The sequence below is a fragment of the Labeo rohita genome, unplaced genomic scaffold (assembly GCF_022985175.1).
Source record: "Labeo rohita strain BAU-BD-2019 unplaced genomic scaffold, IGBB_LRoh.1.0 scaffold_183, whole genome shotgun sequence".
In the NCBI taxonomy this organism is placed as follows: Eukaryota; Metazoa; Chordata; class Actinopteri; order Cypriniformes; family Cyprinidae; genus Labeo; species Labeo rohita.
This window is the reverse complement of record NW_026128033.1, coordinates 89,893-114,220: the sequence shown is the minus strand read 5'-3', so window position 1 is coordinate 114,220 and position 24,328 is coordinate 89,893. Positions and strand designations below refer to the sequence as shown.

General features: G+C 35.9%; 1 protein-coding gene across 1 annotated transcript; it reads left to right on the top strand.

The window, feature by feature from the left end:
- Positions 1-2,416: 2,416 nt before the first annotated feature.
- On the top strand, positions 2,417-21,656 carry LOC127158981 (NACHT, LRR and PYD domains-containing protein 12-like). Its single transcript, XM_051101928.1, is given in 14 exon segments — positions 2,417-2,522; positions 3,945-4,026; positions 4,253-4,337; positions 4,456-4,528; positions 4,819-4,935; positions 5,060-5,137; positions 5,445-5,956; positions 5,959-7,207; positions 7,527-7,700; positions 9,938-10,111; positions 16,757-16,930; positions 18,209-18,382; positions 19,677-19,850; positions 20,814-21,656. Coding segments are annotated over 11 exon segments (2,880 nt in total). The 5' UTR covers positions 2,417-2,522; positions 3,945-4,026; positions 4,253-4,337; positions 4,456-4,481; the 3' UTR covers positions 20,821-21,656.
- Positions 21,657-24,328: the final 2,672 nt, after the last annotated feature.

Below are 24,328 nucleotides of genomic sequence, written 5' to 3'. Positions count from 1 at the left end.
TCTCTCCATATAGAGATAAATGTCTCCAAAGTTTTTTGTGTCAGCAATCCTACAACGTTGTAAAAAATAAATCCGTTATTGTTACGTGGGATAAGGGAAGATTTCAGCTGAAGTGTATTGAAAGCTTATAGGACTTTTGTTTTTATTTTTATGACTTATTGTAGTAGGAAGGAGGACTTTTGTTCTGATAGCTGAGCACCTGAACAGAAGAAGGCCTAGTGGAGTAGATGCAAGCAAACTTGGAGAAAACAGCAGCTCTGAGAGCACATGCTATGGTTGACAACTCTGCCTGCTCTGGAGGATTACTTTTTTTTTTTTTTTTTTTTTTTTTTTAAATGTGTTTCCAGATTATTTTTCTCTTCAATGAAGGCACATGTGGATTTTCACCATTACTGGACTATTAGCTTTTATTGTTTTTTTTTTTCTCCCCTCTATGAGAGAAGCATTTATTTATAGTTGATTTTCAAAATACACCAAACTTTGTTTTGGTTTACTGATGTCAACAAGCCAAGTTTATTATAACCTGTTCCTTAGACCCGTACAGTATCTCTCTTCTAAACTGCTACCTGCTGCTTCTACACATCTCTGATTACTAGCAACTTTCCCACTGCATTTAAGCAGGCTCAGGTAACCCAACTGCTCAAAAAACAGCACTCAGTCCTATAGCAGCTGAAAAGTACAGACCAGTCTCTCTCCTCTTTTTTTTTTTTTTTGTCAAAAACCCTTGAAGAGTTGTTCTGCTTTTCTTCTCAGCTTTCATTTCTTAATGATGTTTCAGTAAAATTTCCTAAATCCAGAAACTTAGATGGATTTTGTGTGGTTCACATTTTTGTAGCCATGTGGTCTTAAAGTATACTAAATAAATATGTTTGTTTTCTCTCAACCATCTACTTAAATACAGGAAAATAATGTGAAAAAATGTGATTTTGAATGATTTCCAATTCTTCTGTTTGTTGTTTGACTGTCCCGTCTGCTTTAAAGTTTGTCTGTTCTGATGAAATAGATGTTCATTTTCTCATGTGTTTCTTCAAACCCAGACTCCATTATAACGGTAAGAACAACCTTCACTATCAAACATTTATCTCAGGTCACTCTCTTTCTGTCGAGTTGGATCTCTTGCCTGTTCCTGCAGTCTTGTTTCTGCTCTCAAACAGAGTTGAAGCTGCTTAAAAATATCGGAAATAAGCAGAAGACTGAATGAAACACATTTCATTTATTTGATGCTGGACCTGCTTTTAGCTCCAGTGATGATCTTACTTCTGTCCTCCACTTAATGCTCAGTTGTTTTGTTGTATAACAGCGCCCCCATGTGTCATCAGCTGACTTTTGGGGGTCTGAGCTTTTCTGATGCTGATAGTGATGTTGTGATGTTTTCTTTTTCTGTAGATGATGTTTTGTTTCGGGACTGTTCATGTCTGGATGACATGGTTCAGGGTAGCATGATGAAACATACTTAATTTAGTAATAACCATATCACTGTAATGTAGGGGAAAATGTGCCAAAATTCAAAAACCTTTTGGATATGTCTAAAAAAAATTAATGTATTCATAGCAAATGTTTTTTTTATGTAATCAAACTGAGGAATTTTAATGACTTTTTTTTTCATCTTAGATTTAAGTGTTTATTTAAAATAAAGACTTAAAAATCTCTAGGTTATTTGTTTTATGTTCTGTGAAACATATGTGTGTTTGTTCCTCTATGTTAATGACAAGATTAATAACTATGTTTGACAACACATTTGATCTTAAACTATTTTAAATTAGATCAGGATAAAAATGTAAGATGTCAAATGCTCTAAGGGTCATGTTGTCACATTTCACGTCCTTTAGAAAAAAGTGTATTAATAAAAGTAACCATTAATGTACCAAATATTTGTGAACTTAATATGGGGAAATAGAAAACACTCTAAACTCCAAATGAATTTACACAAACTGGAAAAAAAATAAAAAATAAATAAACTAAATGGTGTTTGATGCCTCCTGCTCTCCTCTAAAATAAATCACTGTGTAATGAGAACTATGCCAGAAAAATAGGAAATTAGTGTGATACTGAAATTAAAAGATTTTTGTATTTATTAATGTTATTTAAGTTATTATTACATTTAACTTTAAATGATTAAATGCTTGAGTCTTCTGATCCAAAAGAATCTTATTTGTGCATAAGTAATATTCATGAAATTAAACATTTCAAAGCCATTAAATGTTTACTGATTAAGACTTGTGAGGTTTCAGTCTCTCACTCATACCAAACTGTTTATGAACTGAATGGAATGTGCTGGAGATTTCCTCTTCAAACAGGATTGGCAACTTTTGCCAGAAGTGAAAGAGTTTGTATTGCTTTTTTTTTTTTTTTGTTTGTTTTTTGTTTTGTGCCATTTTACACCAGAGCACTGTGTGTTCATCAGTTGCCTTAGTAGTATTTCTAGTTGCCTTTACAGGACTTTATGTGGTGAAGAAACATTTTATGAGAATCTACAAACATGTCGGGAACCTGTGGTAAACTACAGTAATATTTTTATGAAGGTGAGTGAGCATTAGTCAGGTGAGCTGCATTCATGACTTCCTCATTAACTTCAATGCTTTCTTGCATTTTTAAAAACTTAAACATGAAGAACTTAAAGAAATACATTTCTTAAACTTATTATATCATTATAGGGTAGTTGAGCATATAGGTCATTTAATAAAAAAAAAAAAATACATTGTTTAATAATCGATACAAATTGGTGAATAATTTGTAGTCATCCCAACATTCTATTATTCACAAATAAAAACATAAAGTAACCAACAAATGATATCTAGTTTACATACATAAATTAGCATATTTAAAAATATAAGTTTGGTAGACTAAGGAGGTTGTTTTTTATTTATTTAATTGTATTATTTTATATACATGATTGAGGTCTTTTTATTATAACAATTGTTTTTAATTGGACTACATTTTGGTAAAAGGACCATTGCCTGCTGATCCATATTATGCCATCAGTGCATTTTGCATTGTTGTTTTACAAAAGCCACAGAGTATGTGTTAAAGCAGGCATGAGTGCCTATAATAGAGGTACCATTCTAATGAAGTCTAAATTTAGTAGTATTTTTTTTTTTTTTTTTTTTTTTTTTTTGCAACCTTTAACTAATAATGGACACTGAGCCATTTTAACAAAACAAATTTATAAATGACAAGACAAAATAAATTTGTTATAAAAATAAGTTTGAATGTTAAAATGTTTGTCTTCGTCTATTTCCTTCTGTTTGTTTTAACTTGCATTTATGCTTTAGATTTGATTTGTGTGCTCATTGTAAAAATTCCAAAATAATTTTTAATTAGTCTACTAAAATACACTAAAAAATAAAAGTTAATAATTATCTGTAAATAGTTCAGTTTGTCTTGTACATTTAAAAAAAAACAAAGAAAAATGAAATCAGATGGTTAATGCTTGTTAATAAGTGGTCAAATGGTTACAACCCTTCCTATCTATGGGGCATGTTGTCACATTTCACTTCCTTCTCTTTGGCTAAATAACAAACAAAAAAAATTAACTACATGAATGAAATAATACTGACTAAAAGGGTACTTTTAGTGCTACTTTAATGTTGTTGTTGTTGTTGTTGTTGTAATATTTTACTTGAAAATAGTAAATACTCTAATTTCTGAATTAAAAAAAAATTAATTTAAAATCATTAATATTCATGAGATTAAAAATCTTAAAGCCTTTAAATGTTTACTGATCAAAACTAGTGAGGTACTAGTTTCTTTCTCTCTTTCTTATAACCAATCTGTTTATGAACTGAACTGGACAAGCTGGATTTTTTTAAACTGGATTGGCAACTTTTGCAAACAGAAGTAAAAGAATTTTTACACCGTGTGCCATTTTACACCAGGACATACTATTTTTTAACTCACAAAAACCAAGCATCAGAGTGATTTAATAGTAATATTTGTATTTACAGGAATTCACATGGGAGGGGGTAAACACTTTCTGAGAATCTACAAACATGTTGGGAGCCTGTTGTAAACAACATTTTGATGAAGGTGGGTGAGCATTATTCAGGTGAGCTGCTTTCATGTGACTTTGTCATTAGTAACCAAAGGCTTTCTTGAAGTATTTTAAAAACTTAAACATGAAGTACTGGAAGAAACATTCATTTCACAATTGTATTAGGCCTATAGATTTTTTGGGTTGGACATCTTATTTAATTTAAAAAAAAATGATTGGTAAATTACTTATCATCCCAACTCTCCACAATCTGCAATATAGGTCTTCAATCCTGCTCCTGGTGACCCACTTTCCTGCAGAGTTTTGCTCCAACCCTAATCAAACATACCTGAACCAGATAATCAAGGTCTTAAGGATCATTAGAAGTCACAGGCCAGGTGTGCTGAAGCAGGTTTAGTGTTAAAACCCATGTACAAATAAATTAAAGGTAAGCAACGTGAATTTAAATTTTTCTTGTATTTCAGTAAATCAGTGTTTCTGTGAATGAATCATGAATGAGAAAGAAACATTCAGTGATGAAGATTCTCCAGGATGCAGGTACATCAAACTCTTCTTATTATTTGAATGTTATTGAAATACATTATATGTCACACAACAGGGTGTTTGCCAATGGTTGATAAGTTTATATTAGTGGTTTTTCTCTGTCGTATTGTGAGACTGAAATAAAATTAGGACCCTGACTGTCAAAACATGGACTGAAAACATGGTCAATATAAATAGCCTTAAATTAAAAGATAAATTAAATGGACAGATGAGTGACATAGTATCTATATGAACTTTTGTCTCTATTATATTTGCTCTGTTCTAATGTCCGTAATATATTAAAGTCAATTCCAGACGGAGAAATTAAACTCACTGGAGTCCAGCTGTGTGTCCTTGAAGAGTGATGGGTCTATGAGAGAGCCAATAAAATTTAGGGGTGAACACAAATCAACTGATCTGAGGTACAACATTTCTGTCAAGATAGATATTGTCTTTTTGATATTTATATAGATATAAAATCAATTATGTGAATCCTTCTTGGGTCTAATCTGGTATCTTTATTCTACTGTCTCTATTCCATTAAAGTCAATTCCACAGGGAGGGATGCAGTGATGGATCTATGAGAGAGCCAGTAAAATTTAAACATGCATCAACTGATTTGAGGTACCCCATTTTTCTTTAGACAAACAAAAAGATCACCAATATGCAACCAATTATGCATACAGGGCAGAATTCTTCAAATATCCACTCATCAAAATACAGAAATGGGCAATCAAATTCTGGAAGCATTTAAAACGTATTGTACAGTAAAGTGATTTTTGAGCACAGAATTAATTATTTGTTTGTTTGTCTGACATCTGTTACTGATAATCTGGTTAATTTTCTATTTTGCATTTTAACCTTTTTACTTTTTAATTTATGTTCTGCAATTTGATAATATGTCATTTATTTTTCAGTTGTTTCAAAGCAGATTCAAATCAAATCTGCTGAAGAAGTTTCAGTGTCTGTATGAAGGAACAGAAAAGCAGGAAAACCCAACACTCCTGAATGAGATCTACACAGAGCTCTACATCACAGAGAGTGAAAATGGAGAGATCAGTAATGAGCATGAGGTGAGACAGATTGAGACACAATCAAGGACAGTGGCAACAGAAGACACACCAATCAAATGCAATGACATCTTTAGACCTTTACCTGGACAAGACAAAGCCATCAGAACTGTGCTGACAAAGGGAGTCGCTGGCATTGGAAAAACAGTCTCTGTGCAGAAGTTCATTGTGGACTGGGCTGAAGGGAAAGAGAATCAGGACATCCAGCTCATATTTCCACTTCCTTTCAGAGAGCTCAACTTGATGAAGGATGAAACACTCAGTTTTTCAAATCTTCTTCATGTCTTTTTCCCTGAAACCAAAGAAATAGAAATATCTAGTGATGAATATAAAGTGTTGTTTATCTTTGATGGTCTAGATGAGTGTCGTCTGTCTCTGATTTTCAAAGTGATGTGAGGTTGTGTGATGTAAGTGAATCAGCCTCAGTGGATGTGCTGCTGATGAACCTCATTGTGGGGAATCTGCTTCCCTCTGCTCTCATCTGGATCACCTCCAGACCAGCAGCAGCTGATCTCATTCCCTCTGAGTGTGTCCATCGAGGAACAGAGGTACGAGGCTTCAATGATCCACAGAAGGAGGAATACTTCAGGAAGAGAATCAGTGATCAGAGTCTGGCCAATACAATCATCACACACCTGAAGTCATCAAGGAGCCTCTACATCATGTGCCACATCCCAGTGTTCTGCTGGATCTCAGCCACTGTTCTAGAGAAGATGTTGAGTGAAGCAGAGAGTGGAGAGATTCCCAAGACTCTCACTCAGATGTACACACACTTCCTGATCCTTCAGACCAGCATCAAACATGACAAGGACTATGAAAGGAAAGTCAAAGATGAAAATATGATTGCCAAACTGGGCAAACTGGCTTTCCAGCAGCTTGTGAAAGGCAACCTGATCTTCTATGAGGAAGACTTGAGAGAGTGTGGCATTGATGAGACAGAAGCATCAGTGTACTCAGGATTGTGTACTCAGATCTTCAGAGAGGAGTTTGGCTTGTATCAGGGAAAAGTCTTCTGCTTTGTTCATCTGAGCATCCAGGAACATTTAGCAGCTTTATATGCACATCTGTCCCTTATGACAAAAAACAGAAATGTGTTTATTACACTGTCTTCTAGTCCTTTGAAGCATTTAAAGAAGGCTTTACATGTTTCATTATCTGAGCTGCATCAGAGAGCTGTGAAAAAGGCCTTCAAGAGTAAGAATGGACATTTGGATCTTTTCCTGCGTTTTCTTCTGGGTCTCTCATTGGAGTCCAATCAGACTCTCTTACAAGAACTACTGACACAGACAGGAAGTTGTTCCTACAACAAAGATGAAACAGTTGAGTACATCAAACAGAAGATTAGAAAGAATCGCTGTCCAGAGAGATCCATCAATCTGTTCCACTGTCTGAATGAACTGGGTGATGATTCACTGATGCAGGAGATCCAAGATTTTTTGACATCTGGAAAAATAACAGAAACCAAACTCTCCTCTTCACAGTGGTCAGCTCTGGTTTATGTGTTGCTGACATCAGAGCAAAAGATGGATGTTTTCAAACTAAAACTGTTTATTGGATCCCAAAATACAGCAGACAAAGTTCTTCAGAAGCTGCAGCCTGTGGTTAAAGAGTCTAAATCAGTTCAGTAAGTCACACTAAAACCAATCATTACACCAATAAAATGTGATCACATGAACATGATTTTGACTTTAGCATGCATCTTACCAAAGCAACAAAATGGGTTAAATTTCTACAAAGGCAGTCAGCAAGAGAGTGCTTACTAAAGCATGCTGAGAATTTTTTTTGTGTCTGTGTGGGAGCTGATTGATGTAGATGTCAACATATGAATATGACTGCACTCAAAACCGGCCGTTTGTCCTGTAATGATATTTATGTGGATGTTTTACATTTTATTCTGTGGTCGCAGCTTGTATCAGTTCACCATGCATCTTCAATCTCTATAGGTTGATGGATTGTGGTGTTACAGATGAAGGTTGTGCTGCTCTGGCTTCAGTTCTGAGATCAAACCCCTCACACATGAGAAATATGAATCTGTCACTGAATAAACTAGGAGCATCAGGAGTGAATGTGCTCTCTGATGGACTGAAGGATCCTCACTGTAAACTTGAAAAACTGAGGTAAGACTGTGTAAATGGTAACATTCTCCATTTTCTTCTTCTTACATTGGGTCTTTTCACAGTACCAGTAGTACCAACTCAATTCTGTACCAGCTCAAAGTCAACAGCTTTTAAACCCTCCTTTGTGTTTTTGTGTGCATGCAGGCATATTTCATAATATTGTAAATATATATACAGGGAGAATAAGCAGAGTAGCCAAGGCGAGCTGAGTGACGTTATCAAGTAAGCTGCCGTTTCATTTGCAGAATTGCTGGATTTGCGTCCTCCTGTGTCCTTTGCATACTTGGTATAGAGAAACAGCTTATGTAAAGGTTCCTCTGTTGCAAAAAACCCCTAATGGCCAATCAGTGGTGTTTACTGTAGGTTGGTCAGAATGCGCTCTGTACACTTTTTGTAAAAAAAAAAAAAAAAAATTGTTTTTACACACTTTTTTTACACAGTTTTACACACTTGCAAGATCTTGCTATTATAATGAGAAAAAAATCATACATACAGTGTAAAGAAGATATTCATTGTGTAGTAAGTTTGGGTTCTCTACATAATCCCTTCACAATTTTAAGAAAAGCTTTGTTTATCTAAAAGGGCCAAACATCCACATATACTGTTTTCAGGAATGGTGAAAATGAGTGTAAAAAATTATGCCAGTGAATCCGTAAATTGTTCACCAATTAATGGTGATAAATATTAAATATTCAACCTATTTCCTCAATGCCTTTTTTGTTGAAAGTGTTTGAGAAGATTGACTTTTTCCAACTGGCTTCATTCTAACATGAATATTGACAGATTTAATCAAGGGTTTAATCTAGATCTGTCTGATTTTAACTTTCCTCAAATTTCCTCAGATGACCTTTTTTTAGTGTTTGATGTATTCTTTCTAACTTCTGCTTAACTGATCACAATATCCAGGAGGTTGGGCTTAGTGGCATTGTTTTGCATTGGTTTTCTTCTTATCTGACCAATAGGTCTTTATCAGTTACAATTGGTAATCATTTATCTCCTTTAGTTCCCCTATTATGGAGCCTATGAATTGGGATGTAGCTAATATGTAATCTTTGGGGTCTAATTTTAGGAAATATGAGATTGCATACCACTGCTATGCTGAGGATACTTAATTGTATGTCCTATCAAACCCAGTTGATAAGTCCTGTTCTACTATTGTTCTTTGAAGTGTCTTGAGGATGTAAAATCCTGGATGGCTAAGAAATTTTTTATTGTTTTGTTTTTGTTGTCTTGGCTCTTTGCCCCATATTTATAGTTATTTGGATCCCCTCTCTTGTTTCCATGCACAAAAAATCTGAATGTATAATTTGATTATTTTGAGTTAATTTGAAATTTTGAGTTGAATTTTGCAAAACAAGTGAATACTGTGGTGAGAACTGATTTCTACTACTTAAGTTTAATAGATAAGATAAAACCAATGCTCTCACCTAGTGATTTGGAGACAATCATCCATGCTTTAAATATCATCTAGAATTGCACTATAATGTGTATTTAGGAATTTCCCAGTCATTGGTAAATCTGTTGCAGCTTTCTCAAAATGCTGCTGCTTTTGACTGTATGAGAAAGAAGGACAGATTCACTCTGATTTTAACATCCTTGCAATGGTTACTGGTTAGACTCAAATAAAAAAAAAAAGTGATCAGCCTTTTCTATAGCCAAGCCTGGCTTTGAAGAACGCACTTTTATACTTTTTGAGTCTGCCCCATCACAGACTGCTTTTAAAATGGTTTTTTTGAATTATTTTTTTAGCTTTTTGTCTGATTGTTGTTGTTGTTGTTGTCAAGTTTTTTTTATGATCCTCTGTTGTTGTTTTTGTTGTTGTTGATGTTTTTCTTGATTTACTCTTCTCTTGTGGCAGTAGAAATGTGCTATGTAAGAAAAATAAAATGGAACTAAACATGTTCCATCTTCCCCAAATTCAAGTAAATATTTAACCCAGGACATAGATTTGTAATAGCATGGGTTTTAATGTTCTCTACTAGAGATTTTCAGAAGTCTGAATAAAATCAAATGTAACCATTCATTGTTAGTAAGGTGAAATGGTTCATGCAATTACATAATCATTCAATTCAGATAATCGATAATTTTTCAATCATAAATCATTCCCAACCATGATTTTAACTGAGGGCTCTGGCATTGACTCTGCCAATCAGGGGTGTCACAACTGAGGAGAAAAGGGGGGATGGAGTGTCTGACTGAGAATGCAAACCCAGAAAGAGTTTCATTGTTCTCCACAGGTTGGGTAAATGTGGTGTCACAGATGAAGGTTGTGCTGCTCTGGCTTCAGCTCTGAGATCAAACCCATCACATCTGAGAGAACTGGATCTGTCATTGAATAAACTAGGAGACTCGGGTCTGAATCTGCTCTCTGATGGATTGAAGGATCCTCACTGTACACTGGAAATACTGCGGTAAGATTGTATGAATGAACATTCTTTTCATTTTGCTCCTATGATCAATATGAACAAAATGAAAATTTAAAGTGTCCTGTCATATAATTCAATGTTGTTTTAATCTTTATTATATTCTTTAGAAAGTTTTGCCATAATTTAAATATTTATGATGATAGTATAGGGTGAGTAGCAGTGTTAGCACAGTTTTTCAAAGAATCTAAACCCTTCTGAAACTTGGTTTATACTTGCTGTGTCCACAAGTTTGTTTTGTTGCACTTAAAAATGTTTTAGAGACAGTAGCATTGCTTCCCTTTCATAGGTTCACTCCACACTGTCACTGATGCTGTGGGAACAGCCCCAGAGTGATGGTTGTCTAACCCTAATCAAACACCGGAGTTCAACACCCCTGCCTTATACCATCCCACCAATTCATTGGGCACTTACACAAGGACTATGTCACATATATACAGATATCTTTCAGAAAGAGGTTTGTCTGTGAAAAGCGAATGTCGTGTTCTTTGCTTACTGTTTTAGACCAGTTTACCACCCCTATTAGGCAGACACAATGGGCCTCATTCATGAAACACAAGCAGAACGAATTTGTGTAAATCATTTTTAAAGCCGTTCTGACGTAAACTTTCCAATTCATAAAAAAGGTTCATATTCTTAAAAATGAGATGCTAGTAATATGTTGACACTGTGGATATTCCAAATCATAGCAACTAAAGCGCCTCAGCTGGAAGAATGCTGTGCAAGCAAAGCATTTTCAAGTGCCACCAGCTGGTTATTTTAAGAAGAGCGCCTGACATGTTTTCAGCTGGCTAAAAACTCTTTATTGGACACACGTTATTGAATATTTATTGTTAGGCATATGGCCTAATCTTAATCTTTATTGCATTTATGCAATATACCGAAGGCAAACCTGAGAAAGTAGACCAGAATATTCCACTGCGTTCCTGGACACGCAATTTTATTTTATTTTTTTGTGTGTGTAATTTATAGGCTGGGATTATGCTAATTGTGAATGAGCGTGCATGAGTGCCCTATTTACAAATGACTGGATTTCATTAACATACACATTTAACTATCAGATTGGATGTTTACAAAGCATTTGTGAATCTGGAGTTTCGGGAAGGTCTGTTTTATGTGCAAATTACACTTATTTACACAAGTTTCATGAATGAGGCTCAATGTGTTTTTAATAATATCTGTATGACAAATTAATTGCAGGAAGCAAAACATGACAGGTACTGTATGTTGTTTTGCGCTTATTGGCCTCTCTGATTTGTCTGTCTGCTTTAGGCTTTTTTTCTTTTTGAGGAAAGAAGAGCGTTGGTTTTAACCTGTTCATTTTAATCCGGACTAGATATGGCTAGATGACTAGATATCCCCTAGATATCCCACCAGGTCGATGGAAGAAATACACAGACTGTATGCTCTTGAGTGAAAAACTCTTTGTTTTCTGGTGTGGTGTGGGCAACGTAACTTAAAACCAGTCCACTGTACTATAGGTTCAGTGCTGGAGTTCCTATTAAGTGGTGGTCCCAACAAACATGTTTTTACTCCGAACTCGTCACATATTAATGCTTGGTCAGGACCCCTTGGCATTACCTTTTGAGACTCTGGGTACCTCTTCAGCCTCAGTTTTGGATGTCCAGGGTCCTCCATTGCTTCTAGTTGTTTGCATTATGAGTAGCATTTAATAGTTTGCATGCATTTGCAAAAATCATTTTATATAAATTTATACTTTCATAGATATTTTGGAGCACCTAACCCCACCCCTACCCTAAACCTACCCACCTTTGAACAATATAAAACACACAACAGGCAAATAAACATACAGTGACAGGTACATATCGCAAAAACTGACCATAAAAAGCAGTATAAAAGTATTACAAACAAGTCCGTTTAATTCCAAGTCCTCTGATATCTTTATGTGAAAAACAGAGTAAAGGTTTTAATTGCTAAAAATGATTGATTTTTTTTTTTTTAAACACCCCAACATACAGTATATGCAATAATGGCAAAATTATTACCCAATATGCAATTTAATCATGACAATAAAATTCCCATTGCCTTTTGCATCAGCATAGTGATGTCAAAGGTTTCTTTTTTTAAAGGAATGGAGGAATGCTCCTGTTTTCTACAAGGAGCATGAGGGCTTACACCTTTCCGCCCTGTGTGAATTCCTTCATGAGACTTACCAGTTGCTGTAGTACAGGGATGTCCAAAGTCCGGCCCGTGGATACATTTCAAACAGCCCGCAGCTTGTCTATTAATATATATTATATGTGGCACACCAAGCATAATTTACAAGTGACAGCTTCACAATGTCAACACAAGGTGACGGCATTAGATTTTAGGCCATATGTAGCAGTAACACATGAGTGTTACCATTTCTTTAGCACACAAGAATACCTAAATAATACCCCAAAGGTGGAACAGTGGTACTTGTGTGAACCGCACTGCATGTGATTTAAAGTTTAAAGCCAGATGAAACTGCACTAACATTCTCAACAACACTGACACAGGAAACAGAAGAAACATTGAGACAACAATCCAGCTAAAATAACCTACTTTTAAATCTAAAAATATCTTTACAATATTTACAATGGATTTAATGTAGTAACTGTGTTATTGTGGCAGAAATGTAGGATATTTATATCAAATTTTATTATATCATCAATGTTGACATGTAGGTCAATTGAACGCATTAAGGGAGTAATGAAATATAGGCCAAATTATACAGATTATATTTTTTGTCTGTATAATTTTGTCTGTGTCCACAGCATTGAAACGGACCCCTTTAAAAATAAATAAATAAATAAATTATAAATAAAGGTCTGAATGTGAGGATGGCACCTGGCTCCCATGTCTTGGACAGGACACTGTCCTTGGTCTTCCAGATAAAACCGGAAATGTAGTAGAAGGCATTATTCTATACTGTTCTTACAGTCTCAGCAACACAGCATGGAGTGAACCTATGAAAGGGAATGTCTCTGTTAGTGTTGGGTTCGAGTCCACCTAAGTCGAGTCCGAGTCGAGTCCAAGTCTTTTACCAATCGAGTCCGAGACGAGTCCGAGTCCAAAATGGGCCGAGTCGGACTCAAGTCCGAATCCCAAAGGGCCGAGTCCGAGTCGAGTCCGTCCGAGTCCAAGGAAACACTACTGTCAGTATCTTAACATTGTTTTAATTCAGGGGTGCCCAAACTCGGTCCTGGAGATTGGTGTCCTACAGATTTTAGCTCCAGTCCCAATTAAACACACCTGAACCAGCTAATCAAGCTCTTACTAGGCATACTAGAAACCCCCTGGCAGGTGTGTTGAGGTAAGTTGGAGCTAAACCAAGGACCAGGACCGAGTTTGGGCACCCCTGATTTTAACCTTTACAACTAGAAAAATGCAATGTCAGTTGAAATGTAAGAAAAGCAAACCTCTAGTGGATCTTGCCATTTTGATTTTTGATTTCACAACATCTCATAAGTGTCCATGCTCTGCTTAGCAAACTTAAAGTCATTGTACAGAAGTTATGGGTGATCTATGTAATGTGACATATTTTAGAGTGAAACAGGACTTTATAGGGCGGGACTTGACTTTATTCATTGATGTAGTAAATGTATAAATTCGAGGGTGGGGGTCAAGGAGTAGGTATCTTGGTGAATGGGACCTTAAGAGCAGAAAATGCACCTCTTTTATTTCTGATTGTGGCTGTGTGTGTTTTGGGTTGGAGGTTGTGAGGGATAAACCTAGACTTTACAATGGCACACACTGTGTATAAAGCCCTACCTTTCCGTAAGTCACAGCAAACTCACACCTGTTTTCTTTTTGAATACATTTATAGTTACATTAATTACAATAAATTACATTATATAAGGAATAATTGATGATGGGCCATTTAATTATTAGAAAATCATGCACACCCAAGATGGTTTTGGACCCATAAAAACTGTTGCTGCAAAGATGTTAGAAAAAAATATTTTTCTTTTAAGCTAGAAACTGTCACCATGTTTAAATAAGAATTTCAATACAGAAAAAACTAATCAACTAATGTAAGTAAAACATTCTTGAGCTCAAGGCAAGTAAACACTCCAAGTATTACAAGCAAAAGTATTAATACATATAGTAATCAAAAATACAAATGAAATAATATTTTTTAAATAGAATTGTAGGGTTTTTTTGTATTTTTTTTTTTGTATTGTTTTATTTTTTTATGTAGGTCTATATAAAGGCTATCACAGAAATAGACTACAGACATTTCATGAAGTAATGAATGTTAAAATTAAACAGCAAAATCTTCACTGTATACATTAAAGATGATTCAGTCAAGAACAGTGAGTGATGTTCTCGCTTTTTTTTGTTGTTGTTGTTGTTTGATTAATATTTATGACGCGGTCGGCTGCTGCAGGTTTACGCTGCTGTCGCTTTAAGATCTGACGCACAGGTCAAATATTTTGACGCATCAGTGTTTCTCCCAACTGTTCAGGTTTACTTAAGACAAAACCGACTTCATTTACATGAATAGTCTCCAATACGAGTGTGTGTGTAGCAGTAACAGAACCTATTAAAAGCGAAAGAGAACTGTATTCGCACACTGACTGAGAGCCGCGTTCTGTGAGCGCGCTTTGAGTGTGCGCGCACTAGTGATGCGCGGATGGCGGTTTATATCCGCGGGTCGGGTGGGTCGGGAAATAAAAAAAAAAAAATGCATTCCGATTATTTGCGGGTGGGTCGCGGGTGGATGAGATGAATCAATAATGAGGCAAATATTAACTACATTTTCTAAAATATGAACCTGTTCTATATACTTTTTTTCAGGCAAACGATTTCATTTTTGGGTGTGTGTCTGTGTGTTCACCTGTTCGAGAAGTTGTGACAGAAAAAAAAAAACATTCCGATCAAGTTTGAGGGAAGTTACGCCTGTGTTAGTGCTATTGAGTAGGGCAATATTTAGTGGTGTAGTGCAGTACCTGCGGATACCCATTTTTAATCCGTCGTCTTTGCGTGTACTCACTTCTAAATTCCCTCAGATGCGCATCATTCAGTAGTGTCCTGCATTAGCCAAAATCATGACAGGCCACCATTTTTAATTCAGTCGTATGTGAATAAATGCAAATATTCGCTCAAAACACATAGTAAGGACGGTAGGGAATGTGGCGTCGGCTTCCTTTGAAATATGTTTGATGATTGCGCCTGATGCGCCCGCTCCGTCCGCGCCACCACCAGATTTGCCGAGTAGTAAAATTAACAATTATTATTGATTACTAATTTGAATCAGTACATTATAACGAAACCAATACGTTAAAAATGAAAAGAATTAGATTTTTATGATCTGAAATTTCTTAAACTGGTGATTCCCTGTAATCTTTTGTCCAGGGATCCAGTAGGCGTTCCCAATTGATTTCATCAGAGATTGCGGAGAGTCACGTCCAGATGTCAGTTAACGTTATTCTTTTTAGCGCGGATTTGTCTTAAAAGCACAAACGATTAAGCTTACATAAGTGTGCTGCGATGTGCAGATCAGCTGAATTAATCTGCTGTTAAAAATTAATCATCCATTCATCATATCATCATGCAAAACTATGAATTAGAATAACTGTAAACGACGATCGGGTGCGGTTATCTAAATCAGAGAAAAAGAGGTGCGGGTGGGTGACGGGCGGATAATTTATTTGAAGCTGCGGATTCGGGTGACGTTTGAGCTCATCCGCGCATCTCCAGTGCGCACATAAACCCGTCGGCTTTCAAGTAGCTACTGGACAAGACTTTCGTGATAATGCATCGAGCCAGTGACATTTCCGTGAACTGTCTCTGGACTCGGACGGACTCGGGATATTTTTAGAGTCCGAAAGGCTTGAGTCCGAGTCAAGTCCGAGTAAAAATGCATTCGAGTCCGTGACAAGTCCGAGTCACCTAAAAATTGTACTCGAGACCGGACTCGAGTCCGAGTGCGAGTCCGAGTACCCCAACTCTAGTCTCTGTTACATATACTTTGGTTCCCTGAATAGGAAAGGAGACATTGCATTGCCAGCCAGTCTCCTACTTTGTGAAGTGCTTCCTTAATGAAAAAAAACTGAGTGCTTAGATGGTGCGAGCATGGTCTTAAGGTGGTGTAAAGTGCCACTAGCCAATGAACTGGTATTAGGGTTTTAGACAACTGTCACATAACATCAGTGACGCAGCGTGTTGTTCAGATTCAGGGAACCAAGGTTATATATGTAATCGTGATGGTTTCATTTCAAAGTGCAAAGTGGAGGTTGACTTTTCTTGCTAAATAAATAAATAATGGACATAAGACATTTAAATGTGAATCATGTTAAGTAAGCACATATCTGTAAAATATATGAGACAAAATTAGACAACAGTCGAAAAAAAGGTATTCAAATAATAATCAATATTTGTAATATTCACTGAGTCATGTCTTACAGAGTACTTTAACTGAAAATCAATGTAGGCACACCACAGCTCTAGCAATAAAAAAATATTTTTTAATATCTATAAATATATTTCTGTTGCTCAAGCACAATGTAGAAGTGGGTCTGAACCTTAGACTGGACCTGTTAATCATGCTGTGGATTAGGTTTCTCTTTCTGATTGTGAAGTTCCTCCATATCTCAGCTGTAGATCCTGAACTGAGAGACTGAAGAGTGTCATTGTTCTCTACAGGTTGAGTGATTGTGGTGTCACAGATGAAGGTTGTGCTGCTCTGGCTTCAGCTCTGAGATCAAACCCCTCACACCTGAGACTACTAGATCTGTCTTTGAATAAATTAGAAGCGTCAGGACTGAATCTGCTCTCTGATCTTCTGAAGGATCTTCACTGTAAACTGGAGATACTGTGGTAAGACTACATGAATGTCTTAACATCCACCCCCATTTATTCCAGTGGTCTTCTGCTTACTTCTGAGTTGGAACTCTTGTTAACTAATTTTATAATGAGCTACGGTGTTTTTGTTGGCTTTAATTTTAAGTTTAAAAAGGGGTTAAAAGGGCATTCTAGGTCATTGCATGAAAAGGGTTTTGAACCAATAATTAAAACCTTTCAGAATTTAGTAGGAAATGACTACTTTTCGTTTTATGTTTTGCCTGGCCACTAAGAAATATAGAGCCGAGAATCAGCAGCATTACAGTGAAATCTATCCCCATGTTTCCTAATGATATTTCCCAAGGGTAACATGTACAAGGTGAAAAGCAAAGGTCCTAGTACTGAGCATTGTGGTGCACCATACTAAACTTGCGATTGATGTGATGATACCTCTTCATTTATTATATCTGTGACAATAAATTGATGCATTGTGATTCATAAATCGATTTGAGATTTTTCCAAATGCATCACAATTCTCTTGGGAATCAATTCTAAGCTTAGTTGTTAACAGTAGATGGTGCTCCAATCTAGTTTTTAACCACACACTTAAATTCTCACAAAGATGAGTGCTTGAACGAGTCATGTAATTGCACCTATGCTCAGAATGCATTTATGATGTGAGATTAATGTACACAGCCCACTGTAAACACCCTTGAAATTCGCTTCAACCTTTTCAGACATTATGAATTAATAATTTTGGTTCAAGTGTAAGGAAGCAAGTATAGTACAGCTGTTTCTAAAGCATGAAGTACCATCTGCTGTTAAAAACAAAGTTCAGAATCGATTCAAGAGAGAATTGTGATGCATTCTGAAAATTTTAGAATCAAAGCAGAATCATTTCACAATTTGCAATGCATTGATTTATTTTTCCAAACCGTATCAGTTACTACTACAAATTGATAACCATGCCAGTTTCTACTTCCACCCTGATTATCCAAGACTGAGATGCTACTGAGCAAGGCACGAAACACCCAATTTCTTCCCAGTGCTACACACTGAGTGTGTGTTCACTGTTTATGTGTGTTCACTACTCACTGTTCATTCACTGTTTGTGGGCACTTGGATGGGTGAAATGCAAAGCATACATTTCAAATACGGGTTGCCATACTTGGCCTGCACTTCACAATAGACACAATAGACTGGACCTGTTAACTATGTCATGGATTTAGTCCGTCTTTCTGATAGTGAAGTTCCTGTTTATCTGAGCTGTAGATTCTGAGCTGAGAGACTGAGGAGTGTCATTTGTTTTTACAGGTTAAGGTATTGTGGAGTCACAGATGAAGGTTGTGCTGCTCTGGCTTCAGCTCTGAGATCAAACCCCTCACACCTGAGACAACTGGATCTGTCTGGAAATGAGCTAGGAGTTTTAGAACTGAATCTGCTTTCTGCTGGACTGAAAGATCCTGTCTGTAAACTGAGGATACTGTGGTAAGATTGTAAGAATGTATCAACATTCTCTTTCATTTTCCTTCTAAGAATAATGAATAAAATTAAAACCAAAACTAATCAAGACTAAAATGTGTCCTGTCTATGGGTGTAACAATATGCCACTGTTTGGTTCTTATCTCAGTTTTGGAGGCATGGTTTGGTTTATTCTGTTTGCTGTTGAAGCAGGGTTCAGGTCATAGCACCAGCAATGCTAAATAAACACTAGATTCACTTTTAAATGAATAATAACAACTGCATTTTAACTTAACTTCATCTTCATTAACTTTATACATTGGCTTCACATTTCTCGTTACTGGCTCTCATTGTCCTTCCACCATGCAAGTGGATTTGAATCAACTGAAGACCTCCTCTTTCACCATTTGAGATGAAGACTTGGGTGCAGGGGTGCTCTGTTCCACTGGAAACAACTTTCCAAACAACAAGCACAAAGTCACAAAATAGTTTAAAGTTAATATCATATCTGACACATAGAACTACCAAAAACAAAGAGATGCTCACTTCTAACGATCTATGTTTTTTAAATGGTGAAATTAAATAATAATAATAATAATAATAATAATAATAATAATAATAAAATTATATATTTGTAAAATGGTTTTCACAGGACATATCCACTAGTGAAATGCATTGCAGGCCTTTGAGAAACTAATTGGTATTGGTAAAATTGTATTTATTAAATTAAAATTACAATTTTGAAAGGACACTTTTTGTGCACCCATCTATGAAAATAATTCTTTTTTTTTTTAAATTGTTTATTTGGGACTTTTAGACATTTAGACTCTTTTGTGTGACTAATTAGATTAATTAATGTTCATGTAATTATTTAGATTCAAAATATTTCATTCATAATCCTAATAAATATATTATTAGGATATTAATATAATATATTATATAATATAATATATTACCTGAATATCTTCAAAAGTTGCTGCAACTTAATATTAATATACAACTAGATAATCTAATTATATTTCCTTGACTGTCCCTAGAAAGACAACTACTTATAGTCATTCCCCTTTTGAATTTGCTGCCCCAAATGAATGGAATGTGCTACAGAAGCTATTGAAACTAGAGACAAATACTTCAGTTCTTGTATTTAATAAACAAAACTACTAGTGAGTACTTTTACCTCAACCTGTAAAAGTTTTAACTGAGAATTTTTTTGTTTTGTTTTATTTAATGTGCCTTATCTGTATTCTAATGCATGTTTGCCAGGCTGTTATTGAAAATGAGAACCTGTTCTTAATGACTTGAATGAAATTGTTTTCTACAGGTTGAGTGATTGTGGTGTCACATATGAAGGTTGTGCTGCTCTGGCTTCAGCTCTGAGATCAAACCCCTCACACCTGAGAGAACTGGATCTGACTGGAAATAAATTAAGACACTCAGATGTGAAGCTTCTCTCTGATCTGAAGGATAATCCACATTATAAATTGGAAACGGTTAAGTGAGTAGTGACTTTGTCTGAATTAATATTAGAAAGTTGATAGTTTCCCTTGGGTTACTTTCTTGACATGTTTAATAAGAGTTTGATTCTGTTTATAGTATGAATTAAGTATGAAATATATATATTTATTTATTTATTTATTTATTTATTTATTTGTCCTAACACTACATTAGTTTACTTTTATTACTGACCGTTCACATGCACACTCATGCAATTATAATGAGATTTAGGCAATATTTAGGCCACCAGTCTCTGCTCCTTATCTTTATCCAGAGCTGGCATGAAGAATGCAATGGCAACTTCGTTTGCAGTGCAGTTATCATATTTCAGTTTTATCACAGTGCCCAACAACCATCCAGTACATCTATAGAAATGTGTCTAGCGTTTGACTTTAGATTAAAACACTGGCCAGTAACACACCTAATGTATGCAAGTTAAATATTTGTATTGTGCATTGGGGTATAATAGCAGTAAAACTAACCACACTTTTTAGTGAATGATCACAATAAAGAAAACTGCATGTAAACAGGAGTGAATATGTTTGTACGTCATGTAAAAAATCTTACTGTGATTTTGTCCTTACTCTGATTATTGGAATTATTATTATATTACATTATTATAAACATAGTCATTGTTTTTTTATACCTGAAATTATTAGTTTTTTTTAGAAAATGTCAATTGTAAAAGATGGTGGTAAACATATTCACTCTTTTTGTTGTCACAAATAAAACTAACCAAGTACAGAAAGACGACATATATGCAGGATTATGGATAAAGGTCAAGGGTCATCAGTCATGTTGGTTTGGATGCAAAGTCAAAGTCTAAATGGTTAAAAAAAAAAATATATATATATATATATATATATATATGTCACAGTGTTCGTTTATTATCTCTGACTAATAGTGCAAGTAGTTTGTTATAGTTATTCTAAAGTGGTGGTCTAAGTCTGTGTTTTACTTACAGGTTTTAGATGTTAGTCTGACCTTCTCTGGATCAGCTGATGGTGAATAAAGAGCCACTACAGACAGACATCATTTTCAACAGAATCAAAAGACACAAACCCATTGTCATCATCACAAACGCATGTGTAACTTTACAGAATGAAATGTAGCTAGTAAGGAGTCTAAACTGCACTTTTAAGCCTGTTAAGATAGGTTAGTTCATTTTTTTGCTAGTTTATCTAGTTGATACTTTTTAGACTTTGAGCTGTTAATGGAGGAGGTGAACTAAGCAGTAAAGCAATCGGTGAGGTAGTGAGGAACTAAAGCAGCAGCAAAAGACCTACTCAGGTTTACACATATCCACAGAGCAAAGTCAAGCACTGCAATGCTATGTTAGCCATTGTCAGATGGAAGAACTGTTGTTACCTACTGTATGTTCTCTCCTTCACCACAGCCCGCCACTGTCTTTCACTTTATCCTACTGTAACTTTTTGCTGCTTTTGACACCAGATCCACCCTTTCTGATTTGGTGGTTTCAATGCAATTACGTAAAATATTACTTTTGTTTTTTGTTTGTTTGTTTTTTTTTGTTTGTTTTTTTTTGTTTTTGTTTTTTTTTTTTTAAAGTAACTAGTAAAGTAACATATTACTTTAGAATTTCTAAGACAATATCTGAGTTACTTTTTCAAATAAGTAATGCCATTTATTTTTTTCCCCATTTATTGATCGACAAATTGTCAGGAAATTGGGAGTAAACATGATGTTACTGTATTCTAGACTAAATGTGAACATGCATTAATTCATCTCACTCACAAAAAACAGATTCAGTATTCCTCAGAATGAATAAAAACAGTGAAATGCAAACTCAGAATATGACGCAAACCTGCAATAATTAAACGTTAAATAAAACAAATATCCTTTGTATTTAATCCCATTTTATTAATCAGTGTTTTTGCTGCTGACCTTCAATGATGCGATTCAACCATACTAATACGCAAAAATTACTTGAAATAAACTAACATTTGTGCTGCTTTTTTTTTTTTTTTTTTTTTTACAGCTGAAGTGTGATCTCCTGCATAAATGTACTTTTCTTTAAGCCTGAGGTGAATTCATTTCACTTTTGGTGTAAAAGGTCTTTTACATTAGAATTGTTTTATATTAAAAACAAAGAAGCAAGCCCTGATTTAAAAGTAAAGCAAAAGTAACGCAATGCATTACTTTCCTTAAAAAGTAACCAAGTAACGTAATTAGTTACTTTTTCAGGGAGCAACTCAAATTTGTAATGCATTACTTTTAAAAGTAACTTTCCCCAACACTGTCCATGACTAAACCTAGCAGATCATCCAGAATGAGATGGTACTTGATCTGGACTTCAATCAGCAAAAGAGAACTTGTGTCACACCCTTCTTGAACTCAATCCACTGGTTTTCATTGTATGTCAGAATTAAGTTTAAGACTATGGCACTTTCAGGACTGCTGCTAAAAAAAAAGTCAATACACTCTTAAAACTGTATATTCCTTCCACTATGGTAACTGAATATGCAGTGTTCCTTCACAATAAGGCACAAAGACACTCCAAAACCTTTCAGCCACATAGGACTCTCTTGTCTGATTAAAGTTTGTCTATTCTAATGGAACAAATGTTCATTTGATAATATTTCTCCAAATCCAGACTACATTATAACTGTTGAATAACGTTACAGAGAGATCCCTCTCTTTCTGTCCAGTTGGATCTAGCTAATAGCTTTGACACTGGACAATGAATTCATCACCATCTGAGACCTATATAGACTTAAATCCTGAGTGAAAGCATCCATATACTTTGCACAATATAGCTGCCATCTTTACCCATAAAAGTCTTGGTAAATATGGCAGATGGTGGACTAAGAGATTACATGTCTATACAGAAACATAGTGGTTTCATAATCAATAACCACGGAATGGAATACAGTTTCATCAACAGCACTTTGCTGAATGGTTTTTAACAAAAAGAAGAGTTTAATTTCATTGAAAAGTTATGAATATATAAGATGATATAAGAAATATAAGCAAAAGGCAGAACATGAATGACAGACTTTTGAAATTACACTTAAGAGATGCTCCTTTGAATAGTTTTTTTAAATAGATTTTTCCAATCAATTAACTGTTATTCATTTTGTTCCAGTGTGCTTCTGGAACAAAATTAAAATTCTTCATGTGTTTGAATGAATCAAGTGTGAAACCAGACTGACGCTGCAGGGGCCGACAGGAACAATCGCACTCATGCTAGCACCGCAGCAAACTTGCCCAATGTAAAAGTTTCCTTATTAGTGTTACAAAAATGTCAAAAGTCCTAATGAAGGTGTTGATCGACACTTATAACCAATGCCCTGCAAAATCCCTGGACAAACAGCTCTAATTTCATAAAGAGATTAAATGTTCACTGGAGTCCAGACCAGGTTTTTTCTCTTGCTGCCAGCAATGAAAGTGAAAGCAAATTGATTTACCTGTGCCATTTTATACCTGAGTTTAAGATTCTCTTAATCAGAAAAACTGTTAGAATGGCTAATAGTGATTGTTTTAGTTGCTTATACAGGAATTTACGTGCACGTGAACCATGTAAATTTTGAGCACCTGTGTCTAGTAGCCTAATATTTTAATAAGGTGAGTGTTCAGGTGAAGTGCTTAAAAGAGTCTTCCGCTTAAATCTACAATATCCGTAAATACTAACTTAAAAAAAAAAAAAAAAAAAAAAAAAACCAAAACATGACATTTTGTTATCCTTATTGTCACGGTAAGTGCTGGATAGATGAGTCGAGAGACGAGATACGATACAAATAACAATTTAATATAACTCTTAGTAGGAACAGGCAGGAACAGAACGATAATCCACACACATCCAAATAACGTCAAGGACCGACAGCAAACTCAAATCACAAGCAGACTTATAAAGGGTGGTGATTAAGACACAGACAGGTGTAGTAAATAAACTAATCAGGACAAAATGAGGACAGGAAGAACCAAATATGGGCACAATGGGAAAAACAAACATAAACAGTCCAAATGGCACACAGAACTCTGACATTACTCCCCCCTCCTGGAAGGCGCGACCTCGCGGCGTGGAAAGGGAGTGAAAATAATAAAGTCATTGTGGGAGGAGGCTCTGGTGGCGGACGGTCTTCCGGGAGGAGGACAATAAACAAAGTCCAGGGTGGTGACGACGGAGGGAGGAGCCAGGGAGAACTCAGGAGGGACCCGGAGCAGGAGGAGCCATGCGAGACCCAGACCACAGCCATCATGACGACCCACGGTGGAGCCGATGGAGGGAGGAGCCATGGTGGAGAAAAGGCTGACGACTCCAGGGGGGCGACCGACGGAGGCGGAGCCGCTGGCGGAGGAGCTGGCGGAGGAGCCCGAGGCGGAGACGGAGAGCCGAAGATCCAGGGCGACACCGAGGATCCGGCGGGCCAAGGCGGAGCCCTAGGCTCTGGCGACCGAGGCGTAGGCGGAGATCCGAAGGTCCGCGGCGGAGCCGGAGCGACAGAGGATGGAGGCTGT